We start from the raw sequence: 19,659 nt of genomic DNA, 5'->3' as shown, positions 1-19,659 counted from the left end.
TCTGAAGACGTGTCAGTGCTAGGGAGGCGCAGGTCTGAGCTTTCCTGAGCTCCGTCCTGTAATTTCCTTTTGGACATATACATATGCGCCCCTTTGTTATCCTGCCCTGATTTCCATTTAAACACGGTGAGCTAAGCTGTTTTGGGCAGAGGACCATATTCACCCATGACACACCTACCCGCTGTGGGTTTGCACATTAAAGTAGCTGGGGGGTGGGGAACCTTTTTAATAAACTGACAAAATGGGGAAGGGGGCTTGGGGTCAGCACTATACTTTGGCAATTTTAAACCTCACACTAATAAGATTTCAGGAGACCTGAATCTTAGTCTACTTCCTTAACAAATAAATAAAACTTTTACTGTTTGTGTCTGTTGTTTTACACTGCTTGTGGGGAGCCATGTTACAGAACCTTGAAGTCCCTAACATAAAAGTAGGGTGTGTTTCTACAACAAACAAATGCTGATAAACTGAAGCTTCATTCAGGTCTTGGGGGGGTAGACTCTAGCCCAGGCATAGGCAAACTCGGCCCTCCAGATGTTTTGGGACACAACTCCCATCATCCCTAGCTAACAGGACCAGTGGTCAGGGATGATGGGAGTTGTAGTTCCAAAACATCTGGAGGGCTGAGTTTGCCTATGCCTGCTCTAGCCTGTTCTGTTTGGCGTTACTCTTCCTGAAAATATCACATTCAGAACTTGACCAGTTTTCCTTTTGGCAGTTCTAACTTCCCAGGAAGGGGCATGAGCAAAGAATGCTGAGTGGGGCAATATTTAACTTCCTGTGACTCATGGAGATCATCTGGTCCCAGAAAAGCAGCTCCCCCACAGCTCTGTGACTGACTGACTTCTTGTGTGGAGAAAGGAAAGAGGCTGGTTGGAGGCTAGAGCTTTTAAGAGAGAAAAAGGGGCAAGCCTGCCTGTGCCATTTCCCCTAAAGAGCTCCTGAGGCTCAATGGTCTGTCACCTGGACCGCCTGTCCACGCAGAACAGTTGGATGCTGCAGAAACTGAATGTGTCAAAACTTAGTAAAAAGAACCTCAGAATGGGCATGAGAGAAATGTGCACCAATGTACCCCCCTCCCCAATAAAGCCATGCCATTTGAGGATATTCCAGGAGAGGGAAAAGCCACCTTTGTTCCCTTCTACATTCCAGGACCCCTTCCGCCCCCACCCTGCTAAATAGCAATGAAGCCCTCTAGTTTGGGGCTGGTATCCTTAAACAAGGTCGCCGGAACAGAGCTTCTGTTCCAGGTTGGCTTGGCTGGATCCCTGAACAGGTGCGCTGTTGCCGCCTTGCCTTCTACCTTTCCACGACTTGAGCGCTAAGCGAAGAGTTGGGGGAGGCTGGCCGAAAGATGCCTTGACCCCGGGTCTTGACCCACGTGCGAGTCGGGGGTGGGGGTGGGGGCTGGCTTTGAAGCATCGGTGCACTAGCAGCTGCAGCAGCAAACGTGCTGCTGGGGTCTTGCTCGCTCAGGGAGGAGGAGGGGGGGGCCGTCCCTGGAGCGGCCAGATCTGGCAGGATGTGCGCGCCTGGCGGAGAAAAAGGAGCCCCCCACCCCCCGCTTCCTCCCTATTTCCCTTCCCAGCCCGAGGCTCCTATAAATCTGTTTTTCCACCCAGGAATACCAGCCGCTGTAACCCGATCCCCGCGCCGTATATCCCATAATACGCGAGCGCGCATTTGCAGCGCGCTCGGTCCCTTCGCGGCTGGCCAGAGAGCAGCGCGCGCGTGTGGCTCCATCGACGTGGAGGAGCCGCTGGCCGGTGCTGCCACATCACGGCGTCGGCCACGCGCGAAGGGCCCCGGCATGTGGCTCCCTCTGCTCGTGGGCGCCCTCGTGGGGGCCCTGCACCCCGCCGCCCCCGCCTGCCAGCCCGGCCAGGGGGCTCAAGGTAAGGCGATCAGCCACAAAGCGGCGCTTCGGGAGAGGGGGAGCCGCTTTTGCCATTGAAGCGCCGGCTCAAGGGCTTCCTCCTGCAGAGCAGAGCAGGATCGCACCGTCCCTGCAGGATGCGGAGAGACGTGAGATTTCCTCTTTCCAGGAACAGAGTCTTGGCCAGACTCCCTAATCAAAGGGGACGGTCCCTCGCCAGTAATTTTGTGCGCGCGCTTTTGGTCTCCTGTGCATTTAACTTTGAGCTTGGCCCCCTTCAAAAGAGATAAGGAGGAAAGGGCTCCTTAAAACCAGTAAGTTTCATTCCCCGGTGCCTCCGTCTGCTGCGCGCTCCATCGGGCCCTGGGAAGCCATAAGGGGGCTTTAGCTCCCGGTTGGAGGAAGCAGAAAGAGGGGGCTAAAAGGGGGGGGGGCTCTGCTCATCTTCTCATCTCCTCCTCGCTGCCTCCAAGAACCAGGTTTTCAGAACCAGGTTGGCGACCTCTGTAAGATCCTTCTTTTTCCTACTGTATGATACTCACCTCCATTCTTTCTGTTTATTATTATAAATATTCGGAAGCATTTGTGGCTGCTCAAAAGGTTTTGGGGGAGGGAACTGATTTCCTTCATTGTACCCAGTTCCACAACCTGCCCCTAGAACACAGCCAGGGAACTGATCCCAGCCTTGACATTTAATGCTGATAGGCTTGGGCCAGCAGCGCAGGCAGCAGGGTCCCTCGTGGCATATTTTCGTGGCATCCCATGGGTCTTTCAGAGCCAAGGAACCTGCTCCAACCCCGAACTGGCCTCCTTGGGCAATCTGAGCCAGTGGGGAGGGTTGGCTTCCTAGCAAGAGTCAGGAGAGGAGCTTGGTGCAAGGATGGGCATCTTATCAAGCATCAAGCTCTGTAAACCAGCACCTTGACTTGGAGCCAAAAATTGACTGGGAGCTGGTGAAGATGGCAAAACAATATGATGTGCTCAGACAGCTCAGATTCAGCTAGCAGTCTTTCAGCCATCATATAAACTCAGTGGAGTTTCTTCACTGTTTTCAAAGGCAGCTCTATGCCTACCGTATCCTGGTAGGGCTGTGGTTGGCATGGCAGTCTAACCTGGAAAAAGGTGCTCCTGCTCACAGTGGCCACTTGTCTCTCTAGGGCCGGGGTGGTCCATCCATAAGGCAAGGTGAGGTGACTGCCTCAGGCGGCAGGACCCACAGGGGCAAAGATCAGACGTCCAAGGAATGCATCGCCCACTACTGCCGTCACAGTGGTAGCAATGGCTACAGCACATTCATTGGAGGTCAGATACCTCCCTCCTCGGCAGCCCCCCCCCCCAATGCTGCCTCTACAGCGGCCTCTTGGGGAAATAGGAGGTGCTGCTGGTCTCCTACCCCTAGGGAGAAAATGATGGGGGGCTGCCTGCTGGGTTCTCCTGGGCTCTGCGTCCATCCAGCAGGATTCAGTGCAGGCCTCTTCTCTGCCCACCCCTACCCCCCCCATGGCCTTTGATTCCCACAACTGTTGGATAAGGTTGATTTGATCCCCCATCCTGTTCCCGATGTAGATCTTTACTCCTCCCCCATGTTCCTGATGTAAATCTTCACTCACCCCTTCTTCCCTTGTGGTTCACCTCAGGCGCCAAAAAGTCTCAGGCCAGCCTTGTTTCTGCAAGGTCAGCTTGACATGAAACAGGGCCTGTCCTGGTGACGTTGGGGAATGAGCAGGTTCCTAAGGTAGGAGATGGTCCTTCAAGTATCCTAGTCCTAAGTCACCAGCACTTTGAAGTGGACCTACAAACTGACTAGCAGGTCATGAAGATCTAGCAAAGAAGTCACATGTTCCTAGTATCTGGAATCAGTCAAAAGTCTGACTGCAGCATTTTGCAACCAGCTGAAGTTTCTGGACACTCTTCAAAGGTAGCTCCAAATGAAGAGCATTATAGTACTCTTTGATATGACTCAGTTATGTGTGACCATGGACAAATTGCTGAAGCTGGTGTACCAGTCTCAGCTGGGCTGGGCAAAGGCAGTCCTTGCCATAGCAGCTCCCTGAGCATTCAGGAGTAAACCTGGGTCCAGGAACACTACCTAGCTGCACACCTGATTCTTCAAGAGGAGTGCAACTCTACAGCAGTGGAGCAAGCCAAAGCAAATTGCATCTGCACTGACAGATCTAGAGGTCCTACTAAGCAAGGGCATTTGTCTAGATGGATTTTCTCTCTCTCATTCATCCAGCCAGCCAATGACCTAGAGTGGCCACTTATGCACTGCCGCAAGGAGGATAAAGGTAAAGGTAAAGAACCCCGACAGTTAAGTCCAGTCGTGAACGACTCTGGGATTGTGGCACTCATCTTGCTTTACTGGCTGAGGGAGCTGACGTTTGTCCACAGACAGTTTTTCCGGTTCATGTAGCCAGCATGACTAAGCCGCTTCTGGTGAACCAGAGCAGCGCACGGAAATGCCGTTTCCCTTCCCGCTGGAGCAATACCTATTTATCTACTTGCACTTTGACATGCTTTCAAACTGCTAGGTTGGCAGGAGCAGGGACCGAGTAATGGGAACTCACCCCGGCGTGGGGATTCGAACCGCCAACCTTCCGATCGGCAAGCCCAAGGCTCTGTGGTTTAACCCACAGTACCACCTGTGTCCCACAAGGAGGATAAACATCACCAAAAAGAGGAAACAAATTTGCATAAAACATACATGCTAATGTATAAGGTAAAGGTAAAGGTACCCCTGCCCGTACGGGCCAGTCTTGACAGACTCTGGGGTTGTGCGCCCATCTCACTCAAGAGGCCGGGGGCCAGCGCTGTCCGGAGACACTTCCGGGTCACGTGGCCAGCATGACAAAGCTGTATCTGGTGAGCCAGCGCAGCACACGGAAACGGCGTTTACCTTCCCGCCAGTAAGCGGTCCCTATTTATCTACTTGCACCCGGGGGTGCTTTCGAACTGCTAGGTTGGCAGGCGCTGGGACCGAGCAGCGGGAGCGCACCCCGCAGCGGGGATTCGAACCGCCGACTTTTCGATCGGCAAGCCCTAGGCGCTGAGGCTTTTACCCACAGCGCCACCCGCGTCCCTAATGCTAATGTATATATGGGTGCAAATTTCAAAATTAAAAACTGGAATTTAAATTTTGGTGGTACCTCCATCCCTTAAGACAAAAGACCTACACACATATCCATAGCATCCCCAGTTTATTCGTAGCTGTCTCCATATATCTCTGTAAACTGAGTTGCTATTTTAAGGCCCAGGAGCAACCTACCCAGAGTTGGCCCAACCACTCATGAGGCAACATGAGGTGGGCTCTTCAGACAGCAAATGTGGGTCTGAGGACTGTGGTGTGCTGCCTCTTCTTCTGCTGTGAGTGCACCCCACCCACGCTGGCTCCTCTGGCACCGGTATGACCTGCCACTGCTGCTGCTGGTGGTGGCATAGCACAGCTGTGGAGGAGACAGTGGTGGTGCTATGGCATGCTTGCAGAGGAGGAAGAGGAGGAGGCAGGGCATCCCAAGCAAAATGCCAAGGGGCAGGATGGCCCTGGCCAGCCCTGCTTCCCCCCATTACATGTGGGTCATCTGGCTACCTGGGGCTGCTACTGTCAGAGAGAAGAGGAGGGTGGCAGCCATGGCCAGAGCTCTCCACAACTAACTTGGGGTAGCCAAGGCCCCAGCTGTAGCTTGCAGGAGCAGTTAGAAGAGCCCCATCTCTACTTCTAAGCGCTGGGTCAGCTCAGTGGCAGACACAGGCTCCAGTCATGTTGCCAGGCATGGTGAGGCCCCGTCAGGGGAAAAGGAGAGGAAGTTGGAAAACCTGCCTCCTTTTCTTTGTTTATTTTTCCTTTCTATCCAGCAGTAGCACTTACCATTGTGCATTATGTCCATTCATCATTTCTATTTTATTTTATTTTTTAATATTTTTATTGGATTTTTGTATAAGCAAGCTGATAAAAAACAAAACAAAAGAGAACTCTGGATCACAAACACAGGATATTGGATTCAGGTCAATAGTGCATATGTAAAGGGTACATGAAAGTTACAAATAATAATAGTAATAGTAATAACAATAACAATAATATAATAATAATGTCAGTCCTTTTTTAAGGACCACATGCTCCATAAGTCCAGGGAAGCAGCAGGTAACATTTGATGCAACTGATAGGTATTTGCATAAAAGATGAATTACTCCCATACAGAATGAAAAGAGACCAGTTTTGCAGTGCCATTAATAGCCCTCAATGCTAAGTTATCTTTTCTAGAAAAGCAAAGTTCCAAACATTATTTAGTCATGAGGAAATACAGAGGCCATATAACGTTTTCTATTTTTGGGCTATAGAAAGGCTTGCAGAATTTAAAGTTTGTTAGATTTCATGTCATTATTACTACCTTCAAACAAAGGCAAAAGGGAAAGCTGTGGGGCAAACTGAATACAGTGGTACCTCGGGTTACAGATGCTTCAGGTTACAGACACTTCAAGTTACAGACTCCGCTAACCCAGAAATAGTACCTCGGGTTAAGAACTTTGCTTCAGGATGAGAACAGAAATTGCGCGGTGGCGGCACGGCGGCAGTGGGAGGCCCCATTAGCTAAAATGGTACCTCAGTTTAAGAACAGTTTCAGGTTAAGCTTTAGCAGAAATGTTATAAGGAATTAAGCACAAATAGATCTTTAATGTATTAAAGGGAAAAAATAAGGTTAGAATAAGTTAAGATAAATTACAGGACAGAAAACAGAGGAAGATGGAAAGGAATTGCTGAAACAGTTAATTGAAGTGGAATACAAAAAGGGAGGTTTGAGGAGGTCGTGGAAACAAGTGAATGAAAGATAAGATACTGAAATTTTTGGATGTGTTTTAAATTGTGTTTGTTTTGTGTTGTTAATTTAATGTTTTAGTGTTAGTGTAATGTAGTGTTTTTGTTTTTGTATTGTATTGTTTCGTTGAATTCTTTTTCTTTCTTTTATAGTCTTTAAACTGTCAATAAATATTATTTTTTTTAAAAAAGAACAGTTTCAGGTTAAGAACGGACCTCCAGAATGAATTAAGTTCTTAACCTGAGGTACCACTGTACAGTAAATTCAATTTCTTTGAAAACTGCCAACCAAAATAATTAAACCAGGGGGCACTCCCACCAAAGGTGGAGGTATGTACCACATATCCTGCAATCTCTTTAGCAATCTGGGATACGCTACAAATCATATTGGAACGTTAGATTGGTTAAGTTTAACCTAGGGTTATGTTTTAGAGAAAGTTTCCTTCCATGTGCAGAGATAATTTCTGTTGGTTTATTTGTCATCCATCCATCATTCCTTACAGGGTAAATTCCAGAAATACAAAGCTGGAGAAACTATTTAGCTATGCAGCATTGGAATGTACATCCCATTTTTTAAATGTGTGCAGCGACCACAATATCTGCCTTGTATCTGCTGTGTTTTGAAACAGCTCCACCCGTTTTGAATCTATGCTGTATCATTTTGATTCAGTATTTGGGTCCAACTCTGATATGTTAAATTTGAAGCTGTTTCACTCCCATTGACTATAATGGGAGATATAAAACTTGCTATTAATCCCCCCATTTCACATAAGTGGATGAAATTTGCAGTCAAAGCAGTGGTTTAAACCTGCTTGATTTCAGACAGATCCATTCAGGGGGTTTTTTGCTTAGGGAATCTTTAGGGCTGTATCCAAGTGAATAGTTATGCTTGTGCAATAACGTTTAGCTGTGCAATGTAACTTCCCCACTCCCTGCACTCCCCCCACAAAAAAATCTGCTCCAGAAGGTTGGGAGAACCCCTGGACAAAATTTGGCACAAGAAGAGGACAGGGAAAATACATTGTGCAGCTAAATGTTGTTGCACCAGCATAACTGCTTAGTTGGGTACTGCCCAAAGTCTCTACTTTTTTCTGAATTAGTTGCAAACCAAAAACAATTTAAAACTGAAGACAAGGCCCCCTCTTCTGAGGGGATGAAGACTGCCAGATTTCAGAAAGAAAATAGACACAGCAGTTCTCCTACAAGCTCACACTTTTGTTTTCCCACCCTAAATTGGCAATCAAGTTCTCTCCCTCAGTTTGTTATGGGCAAAATCAGTTTGAAAACTGGGGAGATGGAGGTGGCAGTCCTGGGTAGGAAACTCAACGAAGTTCCTACAAAAGGTCCAGGGACTTTTTTTGCTAGGTGATTTTATATCTATCTATCATCTATCTATCTATCATCTATCTATCTATCTATCATCTATCTATCTATCTATCTATCTATCTATCTATCTATCTATCTATCATCTATCTATCATCTATCTATCTATCTATCTATCTATCTATCATCTATCTATCATCTATCTATCTATCTATCTATCTATCTATATCTATCTATCTATCTATCTATCATCTATCTATCTATCTATCTATCATCTATCTATCATCTATCTATCATCTATCTATCTATCTATCTATCTATCTATCTATCTATCTATATCTATCTATCTATCTATCATCTATCATCTATCTATCATCATCTATCTATCTATCTATCATCTATCTATCATCTATCTATCTATCTATCTATCTATCTATCTATCATCTATCTATCATCATCTATCTATCTATCTATCTATCTATCTATCTATCATCTATCTATCTATATCTATCATCTATCTATCATCTATCTATCATCTATCTATCATCTATCATCTATCTATCTATATCTATCATCTATCTATCTATCTATCATCTATCTATCTATCTATCATCTATCTATCTATCATCTATCTATCTATCATCTATCATCTATCTACCTATCTATCTCTATCTCTATCTATCTATCTATCTATCTATCATCTATCTACCTATCTATCTCTATCTCTATCTATCTATCATCTATCTATCTATCTATCATCTATCTATCTATCTATCATCTATCATCTATCTACCTATCTATCTCTATCTCTATCTATCTATCTATCTATCTATCATCTATCATCTATCATCTATCTATATCTATCTATCTATCTATCTATCTATCTATCTATCTATCTCTATGGAAATAAAAAATAGGGAAATCATGCTTTTCAGTCCTTTCTGAAAGTACCCTTTGTGAAGAAGAGAAAAAGAAAGAAATGATGTTTAATTGTTTGGTAGGAGGAAGAATGATTGGGAAGGAAGTCAACTCTAGCTGCTTGTTTTTCATAGCCAAATGGATTGTGTACAAGAATGACAACCCAACTGAAGAACAACTGTTTATTTACTTCAACATCTTTCCCCGCAAACACTGTGATTGCAGTGCACTGGGGAAATAATTAAACGTCTGTTGATCCCTTCTACCTCTCCACCCCCTCTAGAGTGCTGGGCGTTTCCCCAATCAGTCTGGTTTCATTTCTAAGAAAAGAAAAAGCAAAGCGGGGGCAGGGGGAAGGCTGCACATCTAACTTCTTTGAGGGGAAACAAGGCCACAGAGGGGCCTTGAAAAGCCTTGTTAATTCCATTTGGGCACATGAAAACCTGCCAGAATCACTCCAATTTGCCGTGTTATTTGGGGCACACTCAGAACATATCTCTACTAAGGTAAGGCAAGGCAAAGGACTCCTGGACGGTTAAGTCCAGTCAAAGGCAACTATGGGGTGCAGCATTCATCTCACTTTTCAGGCTGAGGGAGCTGATGTTTTTCCACAGACAGCTTTCTTGGTCATGTGGTTAACATGATTAAACCACTTCTGGCACAACGGAACACCGTGATGGAAACCAGAGTGCATGGAAACACTGTTTACCTTCCCGCCGCAGTGGTACCTATTTATCTACTTGCACTGGTGTGCTTTCAAACTGCTAGGTTGGCAGAAGCTGGGAAAAGAACAACAGGAGCTCACCCCGTCGCAGGGATTCGAACCGCCGACCTTCTGATCGGCAAGCCCAAGAGGCTTAGACCACAGCAACACCCGCATCCCTTATCCCTAGTATGCATCACTCACAGAGGCCTGCAACAAGTAAGGCCACAATTTCACACTAAAACCCCAATATCAAGATAACATACTCAGCAGGGCAAAAGCTGGTGGCCATGCAAAGTGCAACATGATTTGCAGAACAGCAGGCAGGGAGGCGAGCAAGCAGCCCAGGCGAGCTGCAGAGGAATGGCCAGGACCATCCTGCTCCACTGACACTCTCTCACCTACCCTGCCACTAAGGCCACAGCAGTGCTGGAGGCTGAGGGAAGGCAGCAGAGCCCTGGTGTGGTGTAGTGGTTAAGAGCGATAGACTCGTAATCTGGTGAACCAGGTTCGCGTCTCCGCTCCTCCACCTGCAGCTGCTGGGTGACCCTGGGCCAGTCACACTTCTCTGAAGTCTCTCAGCCTCACTCACCTCACAGAGTGTTTGTTGTGGGGGAGGAAGGGAAAGGAGAATGTTAGCCGCTTTGAGACTCCTTCAGGTAGTGATAAAGCGGGATATCAAATCCAAACTCTTCTTCTTCTCCTGGTCTGCCCCACCTGTTATGGGCAGGGCTGTAAGGGGAGGGGGAGGGGCAAACAGAAGCAGGTGGGGTAGAAAAGGGGAGGCCCTATCAGTGGAGAGTGGCCTTTGCAAGCCTTCCTGTGGCTCTGCTAGCTGCAGGAGAAAGGCTACTGCTGTAGCCGCCAACTCTTAATTGATTGAGTTTACTTTAATGCCACTTTTCCATAATGAACTGTGCCCGAAGCGACTTAACAGCTAACATTAAAAGCATCAAAATACAGAACATAGGAAATACAAATGTACAAAATGCACACCATGTCAGTACAGTGGTACCTCATGTTACAGACGCTTCAGTCTACAGACTCCACTAACCCAGAAATAGTACCTCGGCTCAAGGACTTTTTCTTCAGGATAAGAACAGAAATCGTGCTCCAGCGGCAGTGGGAGGCCCCATTAGCTAATGTGGTCTTCAGGTTAAGAATAGTTTCAGGTTAAGAATGGACCTCCGGAACAAATTAAGTTCTTAACCCGAGGTACCACTGTAAATTAAAACATGACAAATATCAACAACTTGGCCAACAAGGAATAAATTCAATATATATTTATAAGGCCACAATCTGGGCTTAAGTACATAAATACAAAGCAAAATGAGAGTTATATGCCAATAAATTCTCTGTAATGTACTTTCTGTACTCCAAGGAGCCTGGCTTACAAAGAATGGGTTGGGGGGGGGAGCATTTCCCAAAGGTGGTGCTTTATCCTGGATCTTAGGCAAGTCCATCGGAAAATCGTGTTTTTATCGTTTTTGTAAAGAAAAGCTCAACAACAATTTCGGTGGTTTCTTAAAATGAAGCTCAACAATGTTGAGGTCTTCCTGAAACCTCAACAACTTTCAGGGTGTACTGGTTTTTACTTGGCAACCCTACTGGAGCTACCAACTGCTGGTCCAGGTCTTATTGCGCTTCGAATTATCTGGGCATGGCTTTGGCATCTGTGAAGGATGGGTCAGGGTTTGGGTGATCTGTAAGGAGAAGGAATTGGGGCATGGGTAGCGGGGGGGGGGAGCAGCTGCCCCCCTAGATCAAGTAAAACAATAGAAATACTTAAGTAACTGACCAATCACATTGGTTCTGTCCCCTCTAACCAAAGTCCCCCCCCCCCCAAGTCCTGCCTGCCCCTAACAAAAATTCTGGCAACCTCCATAGATTGGGGGAGGTGTAAAGGGAAGGGGTTGGCCAGGGAGGGGTTTTTTTGTGGTGCTGGTAAGCAATGTGAGCACAGCCTCTAGCAGTTTTGTAAACTGCAGGTTGCAAAGGCTCCTTTAAAGATCTATGTCTATTACAATGGTACCTCGGGTTACATACGCTTCAGGTTACAGACTCCGCTAACCCAGAAATAGTACCTCGGGTTAAGAACTTTGCTTCAGGATGAGAACAGAAATTGTGCTCCGGCGGCGCAGCGGCAGCAGGAGGCCCCATTAGCTAAAGTGATGCTTCAGGTTAAGAACAGTTTCAGGTTAAGAACGGACCTCCGGAACGAATTAAGTACTTAACCCAAGGTACCACTGTATGTGTTTTTTGGTTCATCAACCTACATTCCCTCCCCTTCCCTGGACTTTCTATGCCTCAAGTCCTAATGATGAGATCCGAGAATGAGTTTTGGAAATGTTTTAACTCTCACTGCTGCTGTCTGTATTGCCACCTAGTGACTAAAGTGCAGATTTAACCTACAATATTGAATCTTTAATACGGTATGTAAAGTTACACAAAGTGATGATGAGGGTTCTTCCTGAGCTAGTTACAGACCATAAGTTGTTTCTGCATTTTCATGAACATTCAGATTTGGCATCCAATCACTGGACTCACTCTCAAAGCAGAAGTTATACATTTAATATTTTTGGGTAGGTAGATGGTTTCATTGTGTAAAAATGGTTTCAATGTGTAATATATCTAATATGCTGCAATTTGAAGCAGTCACGTTTTTATTTATTTCATTACAACCTGTCCCCCCCACCCTCCACCTTTGTTTTCCAGCTCAGTGTCAAACCCCATCAGAAAATAAAGGTAAGATATCTGTTTTTGTTCCTTTTTTGAATTTAAATCTAATGTGCAAATACTGAAAAATCTTCCCAGATTTTCTCACACAAAGAGAGACAAAAATGTCCATATTTCACTCAGAGTAATTAATGCTACTACTTCACCCCATGTAGGAACTTGGCCAACATATCTATGAACCTCTTCATATTTAACATAGGGGGTACTTTGCCATATCTCTATTTGCCTTCCTGAATAATAATAATAATAATAATAATAGTGCTCATGGAACCCTTGTTTTAAAACAGCTGTCCTGGATGCCAGTTTGCTTCTGGGCCCAATTCCATGTGCCAACATGTATAAAGCCCTAAACAGTCCTGTGAAGAGTTTCCAGACAAGCCACTAATTAATAAATTCAAGGACAGTGCTGTTTAATATTAGATTGTTTTAGGTAGAATACTTAACAAGAAACATTTGTTTACTTATTTCCTGATTTCTTACAGCAACATGCGTGGACATCAGCTTGGGATCCTGCAATGATGTGTCCTATTCAAAAACAATTTTCCCTAATTTGCTGGATCAGAAGTCCAGAGGAGTGATTGAATACAGCTCCGAATATATCTTGATGAGTGTGCTCCATAACTTGCTGCAGGGAGAATGCAATCCTGATCTAAGGATTCTAGGCTGCTCCATTATGGCCCCAAAATGTGAAGAGGGGAAAATTGTTAAGCCTTGTCGTAAAGTTTGTGAAGCTCTGAGGAAAAATTGCCTTCCTGCCTTTGATGCGATTGACATGGCATGGCCATATTTCTTAGACTGCGATCGCTTTTTTGTCGATGAAGTAGAAGGATGCTTTGATCCATTAGCAAAGCTGCGAGGTAAGAACCAAAGCCATGTCTGCATGTTGTATATTAGGCTGCGACGATCAGATCCAGTCAGCAGGCCTAGAAATTTGGCATGTCCTTGTAAATAAAAGGACTAAAGGCCCTGGCCACAATCCGAAGTATTTATGTCTGTAGCCTACAGAATAATTCCTACCAATATAATTCCAACGTATTAGGGACTTGGACTAGAGGTCAACTGAGTTACTCATTTTGTTACAATTGAATATTGGTTGCTGAATGAAATAAAGTATTTGGTGTCCAGTTGGGACAAAGGTTTTTATTGTACATCACTTTGAGGCAATTGCGTAGAAAGTGATCAATAAACTGATGATTTAACATATCCTGCACACAGATTGGTTAAATCTCAATGTGATTTTAATGCCAAAAGGGTCAGATTAAGATTAGTTGATGTCTTGGAGTTACAATCATTTGATCAGGAGGGAGCAGAAAAACATGTGATACAAAGAGGTATCACTCTAGCTAAAGGAACCAATATTTTATGTCTTCAGGCATGAAGATCTCTTTTGCAACCATTTTATTCTTCCTTCATACTTCACAACAGCCATGTGGGGTAGGCTAGCCTGAGAGCTGGTGATTGATCCAAGGCAGGAAGTGAGCAAAAACTATGATGAATTAAGTGGAAGTGAGCTTAAAATGTAAAACTGTATATGCTCAGATTATTTTCATTTTGGTTATTAGGCTTGACAAATTGTTTTTTGCTTTGGTGTTTTGTTAAAATTTGTGAAACTCTGCAGGCTCAGATCACTTTTTTGTAGTCCACAAAATCTTATGCCACAACAAACTTGTTAGTCTTTAAGATGCTACAAGACTTGTTTTATAATATTCCAAATGCCTCTGAGACGTTCACAAACAGAGCATGATGGAGAATAAGGTCTCCTGGACATAGTTCTCAGAGACATATTTTCCTTAGGGACCAGTCTGCCTGCAACCCAGGGAACAGGATGACTTAACATGGGGTAAGTGTGATCCTAAAATAGAATATTAACTACCTACTTACAATTGGGTATCATGTTTGATTTACACATATCTTTTCATTTCTTTGAATTACATTTGTCCCAATTGTGTTATGTCCTCAGAAGTTGGGATAATCTTCTACATGGGCATAAAAATTAGTGAGCAAACGCAGCTACATCAATTTTCTTGCATTGCAGGGGAAACTGAATTTGTGGAAGATGCTCCCAGTGAGGTTCCTACTTTCATTCAGTTCACCCACCACTCGTACTCACAAATGGTGAGAGAGTTGAAAAAGGTAGCATCCAGATGTTCCCACATTGCTAAGTTGTACAGTATCGGCCGCAGCTTTGAAGGGAAAGACCTCTTTGTGATTGAGTTTTCTACAAGTCCTGGACACCATGAATTGCGTGAGTAATGGACACTAGAGGTATATGAAATTTGTTCAGAGTATTGGCGTTGCTTGAACCATGGCAAACTGGAAAGAATACTCCTGTTCCTTACTGTTAACTACACTAGGGATTGAGACCTGCACCAGTGAATAATGACTAAATTAAATGTATTTATTTTGCTGTTTGGTAATAGCAGTGTGCAATTACTGTAATATTTATAGAATGAGCATGTCAAATAACCATAATTGAACTATTGACTTATTGCATGTTTATACCAGATCCTGTTTCCACCCTCCAGCAGTGGCTTAGTGTGGGTTGCGAGCACCGGGGCTTCCCCTTCTCTGTCTGAAACAGAGCCTGCCCACCCCAGGAAAGAACTCTTTGGTGGTGGCACGCCTGTGCCTCTCACCTCGAGGAATGAAAATGTGGGATGTGAAAGACAAGAGCAGTCAAGTACAACCTTCCTAGAGTGAACATGTTTACACATGGGGAGGGATGTTTGTCCAGCCAGCAGGTAAACTTCCTGTTTCCTTCTGGGCTGGGACAGACTTCCTCTGCATGGGACTAGAGGTGGGTGTGGCCTCACCTGTGCAGGTAATGAGAAAAGCACAGGGCAGGGCAGCCATCTCTCTCTCTTTCACTACATGCATTGAAGAAGCAACATCTGCTTAGCCGAAGATGCCCTCTTGGCTTCCAGCCAAGAGAGGACAAAGGGACTGTCTCCTTATGGAATAGTTTCCAAGTATATGTTACTTTTCGAAGTTAAGTTTGCCTTCTGGGATCCGATTGTGAACAGAATGTGTGAGTAAACCTTTTTATTCTTTTATAGAAGACTGTCATGTCTTATCCTTTATGAGGGAATAAGGGGAAAATACCAGAACAGTTATTATAGAGGCTTTAGCGAGACTGAGCAAACGTATCCGCTGCAAGTTTAAAAAGGGGAATGTTACTCTGCTAAATTGTGAACTTGTTAACACAAGTTGGAAAAGGATATAATCAGACAATATATCCTCTCCTGCATCCCTGAAGATTCCCACAGAAAAGGCCAGTCTGGGGCAGGGAGAGATCAAATGTCTCCCAGTGGTTCTTACTTTGGCAGTTTGTGACAGACACCTTGATGAGGGCAACACAAACCACAGTGACCACTGAGCCAAGTCTCATGGTCTGTTTCTTGAAAGTCATCTTGAAAGCCAGATAAAACATATCCTGGTTCATCTCTTCACAGTTAAGCCAGAGTTTAAATACATCGGCAACATGCATGGAAATGAAGTTGTGGGCAAAGAATTACTGATCTACCTTGCCCAGTATTTGTGCTCTGAATACCTTACTGGGAATTCCAGAATCCAGACGCTGATCAACAACACTCGAATTCATCTCCTTCCTTCCATGAATCCAGATGGATATGAACTCGCAGCAGAAGAGGTCAATACCTAGCAGGGGATCGGGCAGAACTTTTGTTTTGTTTTGAAAAAAATATAGTGCTAAAAAAATAGTGCCCAAGGCGTCTTAACAATGAATTCACAAAACAATATTTAAAAAACTAAAAAACCTCTTTTGCTTTTCTTTGGCAATAGTGTGTGATTTGCATTTTTTACCTAAGTCATCCAGAACAATTTATTTCGGGGTGGGGTGGGGCTGATGTGTAGATCCTTCTGCCTCTTGGTCAGGAGTTTGTGGTCAGCAGTTTCTTCAGCTCTGTAAGGCTGTAGCACCCAAGCTACAGTTCTCCCCCCCCCCATAATCCCAGAGAAGGAGATCCTGCAACGTTAATATGTTGTGTCTTCTCCAGTTTTCAAAGACCTTCTGGCGGTTCCCTCATTGCGAGAAGCAAAGCTACAGGGAACCAGGCAGAGGGCCTTCTCGGTATTGGCGCCCGCCCTGTGGAACGCCCTCCCATCAGATGTCAAAACGATAAACAACTACCTGACATTCAGAAGACATCTTAAGGCAGCCCTGTTCAGGGAAGTTTTTAATGTGTGACATTTTAGTGTTTTTTGGTTTCTATGGAAGCCGCCCAGAGTGGCTGGGGAAACCCAGCCAGATGGGCAGGGTACAAATAAATAATAATAATAATAATAATAATAATAATAATAATAATAATAATGTGCAGGAAGATGAATCAAAGGAGATACTTTTGGAATTGCCATCACCCATCTCCTCCCCTCTGCTTCCCCCTAAGGTAAAATTCCTCCCCTTAGTGACCAGGGCAAAGTAGAGCAGGCAGGAGGCCCCCTCAGACACCCCAATATCTGAACTGACCACTTGAGTTTCCTACTTCATTTTCAGGCCAAGCATGCCCACTTCTAGCTGTGACTAATTTGTTTAGATTACATGTTAGTTGCTGTTGTGGCTCTTCTGGATTTTCTCTGGTGCTTCAGTGCACCATCTCAAAGTAGCACCAGAGTTGTGGAGCTTATCCTTTTGTTCACTGCTTGACCAGGGGGCTGGCTACAATGGATGGACAAATGGGAGACAAACAGCGCAGAATCTGGATCTTAACAGGAACTTCCCAGATTTGACGTCTGAAGCTTACAGGCTATCAAGGATCCGAGGTGCTCGTACTGACCACCTCCCAGTTCCACTGTCTTACTGGTGGGGTAAGGTATGGATTGCAAAAGTTTATGAAACGTGCTCTGTTTTATAGGCCATTAACATAGTATCTAAAAAGGTAAAGGTACCCCAACTGTTAGGTCCAGTTGCGGAGGACTCTACGGTAGTGGCACTCATCTCGCTTTATTGGTTGAGGGAGCCGGCGTACAGCTTCCGGGTCATGTGGCCAGCAGGACTAAGCCCCTTCTGGCGAACCAGAGCAGCGCACGGAAACGCTGTTTACTTGCACTTTGACGTGCTTTTGAACTGCTAGGTGGGCAGGAGCAGGGACCCAGGAAGAGGAGCTCACCCCGTCGCAGGGATTCAAACCCCCGACCTTCTGATCAGCAAGCCCTAGGCTCAGTGGTTTAGACCACAGCACCACCCGTGTCCCCTAACATAGTATCTAATTGCACATTTAAAATATCCTTAGATTGTCGGGGCTAAAATACCCTTTGGTGCATAGTCTGCCTTATTTCAGTAATGCGTGTCAAAATGACCTCAGTTCTTAATTTCATGAGCTACGGTGATATCCTTCTTTACACAGAGCATTTTCATTAAAATGTTACAGCGGTAATCTTCAGGCTGTGTTTTCCATTCATAAGATCTCAATGAGGCCATATTAAATGCATCTTAATGTGATCACTTTAAAATGTTCTTCAGGTCGCCCCTGAGACGAAAGCTGTGATGAAGTGGATCAAATCTATCCCATTTGTCCTGTCTGCCAGTCTCCATGGAGGGGATCTGGTTGTTTCCTACCCTTACGATTACTCTGTACACCCCCTGGAAGAGAAAATGTTTTCCCCCACCCCCGATGAAAAGGTAATATTGCATGACAGACCCATTCGGAGTAATGCGAACCTGTGTGAATTTGCAAAATGGCTGACCAAAAATTTGCTAAGAATTGCCTGACAAGAAAAGTGTGATAGTTCTACAAACAGCAATTGCTTGCATTTAAATGGCTCACCACGCACATCCATTGCAGTTTAGAACAAGAGTCATTGTATTTAAGAAGAAAATGGCTGAATCCATTGTCCCAGGAACGCAAAGTCTTAGTCCCCAGGATCAGCAGGAAACATTGAAAGAGCAGCTCTGAGTAAAATTAAAAGGCAACAGAAGGGGGCAGTAATGTCATTTTTATTTAGTCTGTCAGAAGAAGCCCTTTTACTCACTTTCTTTGGGGTTAAGCATCTTTATTTAGAAGCCTATGGGATCTCCTTCCATCTAAGATTAGAGTGAGCTATTACCCTCTGAAGAACTTTAAAATGCACACTTCTCATTTTCCTCTTGTGCATTTTATTGCCTTAAATCGCTGAATTACAAGAGAAATAATTCACTTTTATCTCATAAAATGCTCCCCACCCCTTTTAAGGCAATCGTACATGTAGTATTATATATCTGGATTCACCACACCAAGCAGGTAAGATGTCTATAAGATGGAGCCCAAGATATTTTGTGTGGATTCTCAGGGGCCCAGGCATCATTTTGGGAAGGCCAGTATAGACTTGGAATATGGGTCTCTTCCCACACATATATCATAATCTTATCCTATACATTCAATCTCATGAGTCATGGAAGAAAAGTGTTTCTCCAAATTCTGAAATGACATTTCTAACATTTCTGAAATTGCACCATGGGCAATGCTAGTGTTTGTCTACTAATCCCCAAAACACACACCTTTTTTCTTTACTATTATTTTGCTTTTTTTGGGTTATTTTTGTAACTTTTGTGTTGGTCTCAGTAAAGGAATTATACCACCAATGTTTTGAATACCTCCCTTAATGGATTCACAAGGCTGCAAACATTTTATAAAGCATGCCATTCCCTTCAAAGTTTTATTTTTATGGTCTTTTTTCATTGCAAAATCATGAATTATCTCCCAAAGGTCAATTTCTTCTGGCAAATATATACTTGATAGACAAAATAGCTAAGTGACTCACAGAGCAATCCTATGCATTAGAGATTAGGCTGACTTTGTTCAGTGGTGCTTACTTCCCCCTAAGTCAGCATGGCATTGCAGCCTTATGCACTCTGGGGTTCTGGTCGAGCACGTGCAGTTTTTAATGAGTGGCCCTTTACACTATTCGCAAGGCTGGATCTTTGCCAAAACAAACAAACAAACAAACAAACAGACAGACAGACAGACAGACAGACAGTACAGCTCTATTCTCTCTTGTTTCTTGTGAGCCTTTTCAATGTGGTGATGCTAATGGTGCTATTACCTGTCTTTTGAAAGCATTAGACTGGAGTCACGTGATGCTTGCAGCCCATTGTCTTCATCATTTGCCAAAGACAGTCTCGACACTGAAATCATCTTATTCATCAACTTCCCTAGTTAGTGTATTGCCCGAGTCAGACTGCAAAATGGCTTGTTTTTCTGGGGAAAGGCTAGAGGATTGTTGGTGTCGTTTAGCTCCCCTTATTTAACTTCCTTGCATTTCTGACTCCTTGACTGATATGTATAGCCAGTCCCAGAA

At 44.6% G+C, this 19,659-nt stretch overlaps 1 protein-coding gene across 1 annotated transcript in view; it reads left to right on the top strand.

Moving 5' to 3' along the window:
• The first annotated feature begins 1,572 nt into the window (after positions 1 to 1,572).
• CPZ (carboxypeptidase Z) overlaps positions 1,573 to 19,659 on the top strand; it is a 30,662-nt gene continuing 12,575 nt past the window's right edge. Inside the window, exons 1-7 of the mRNA XM_053402707.1 lie at positions 1,573 to 1,895; positions 12,346 to 12,375; positions 12,849 to 13,223; positions 14,402 to 14,611; positions 15,819 to 16,015; positions 17,034 to 17,195; positions 17,846 to 18,004. Of these exons, the coding sequence (XP_053258682.1) occupies positions 1,811 to 1,895; positions 12,346 to 12,375; positions 12,849 to 13,223; positions 14,402 to 14,611; positions 15,819 to 16,015; positions 17,034 to 17,195; positions 17,846 to 18,004 (1,218 nt within the window). The 5' untranslated portion in view covers positions 1,573 to 1,810. The remainder of the gene's footprint in view (positions 1,896 to 12,345; positions 12,376 to 12,848; positions 13,224 to 14,401; positions 14,612 to 15,818; positions 16,016 to 17,033; positions 17,196 to 17,845; positions 18,005 to 19,659) is intronic.

The sequence above is a fragment of the Podarcis raffonei genome, chromosome 9 (assembly GCF_027172205.1).
Source record: "Podarcis raffonei isolate rPodRaf1 chromosome 9, rPodRaf1.pri, whole genome shotgun sequence".
Classification (NCBI taxonomy): domain Eukaryota; kingdom Metazoa; phylum Chordata; class Lepidosauria; order Squamata; family Lacertidae; genus Podarcis; species Podarcis raffonei.
This window is presented reverse-complemented; position numbering and strand designations above follow the sequence as displayed.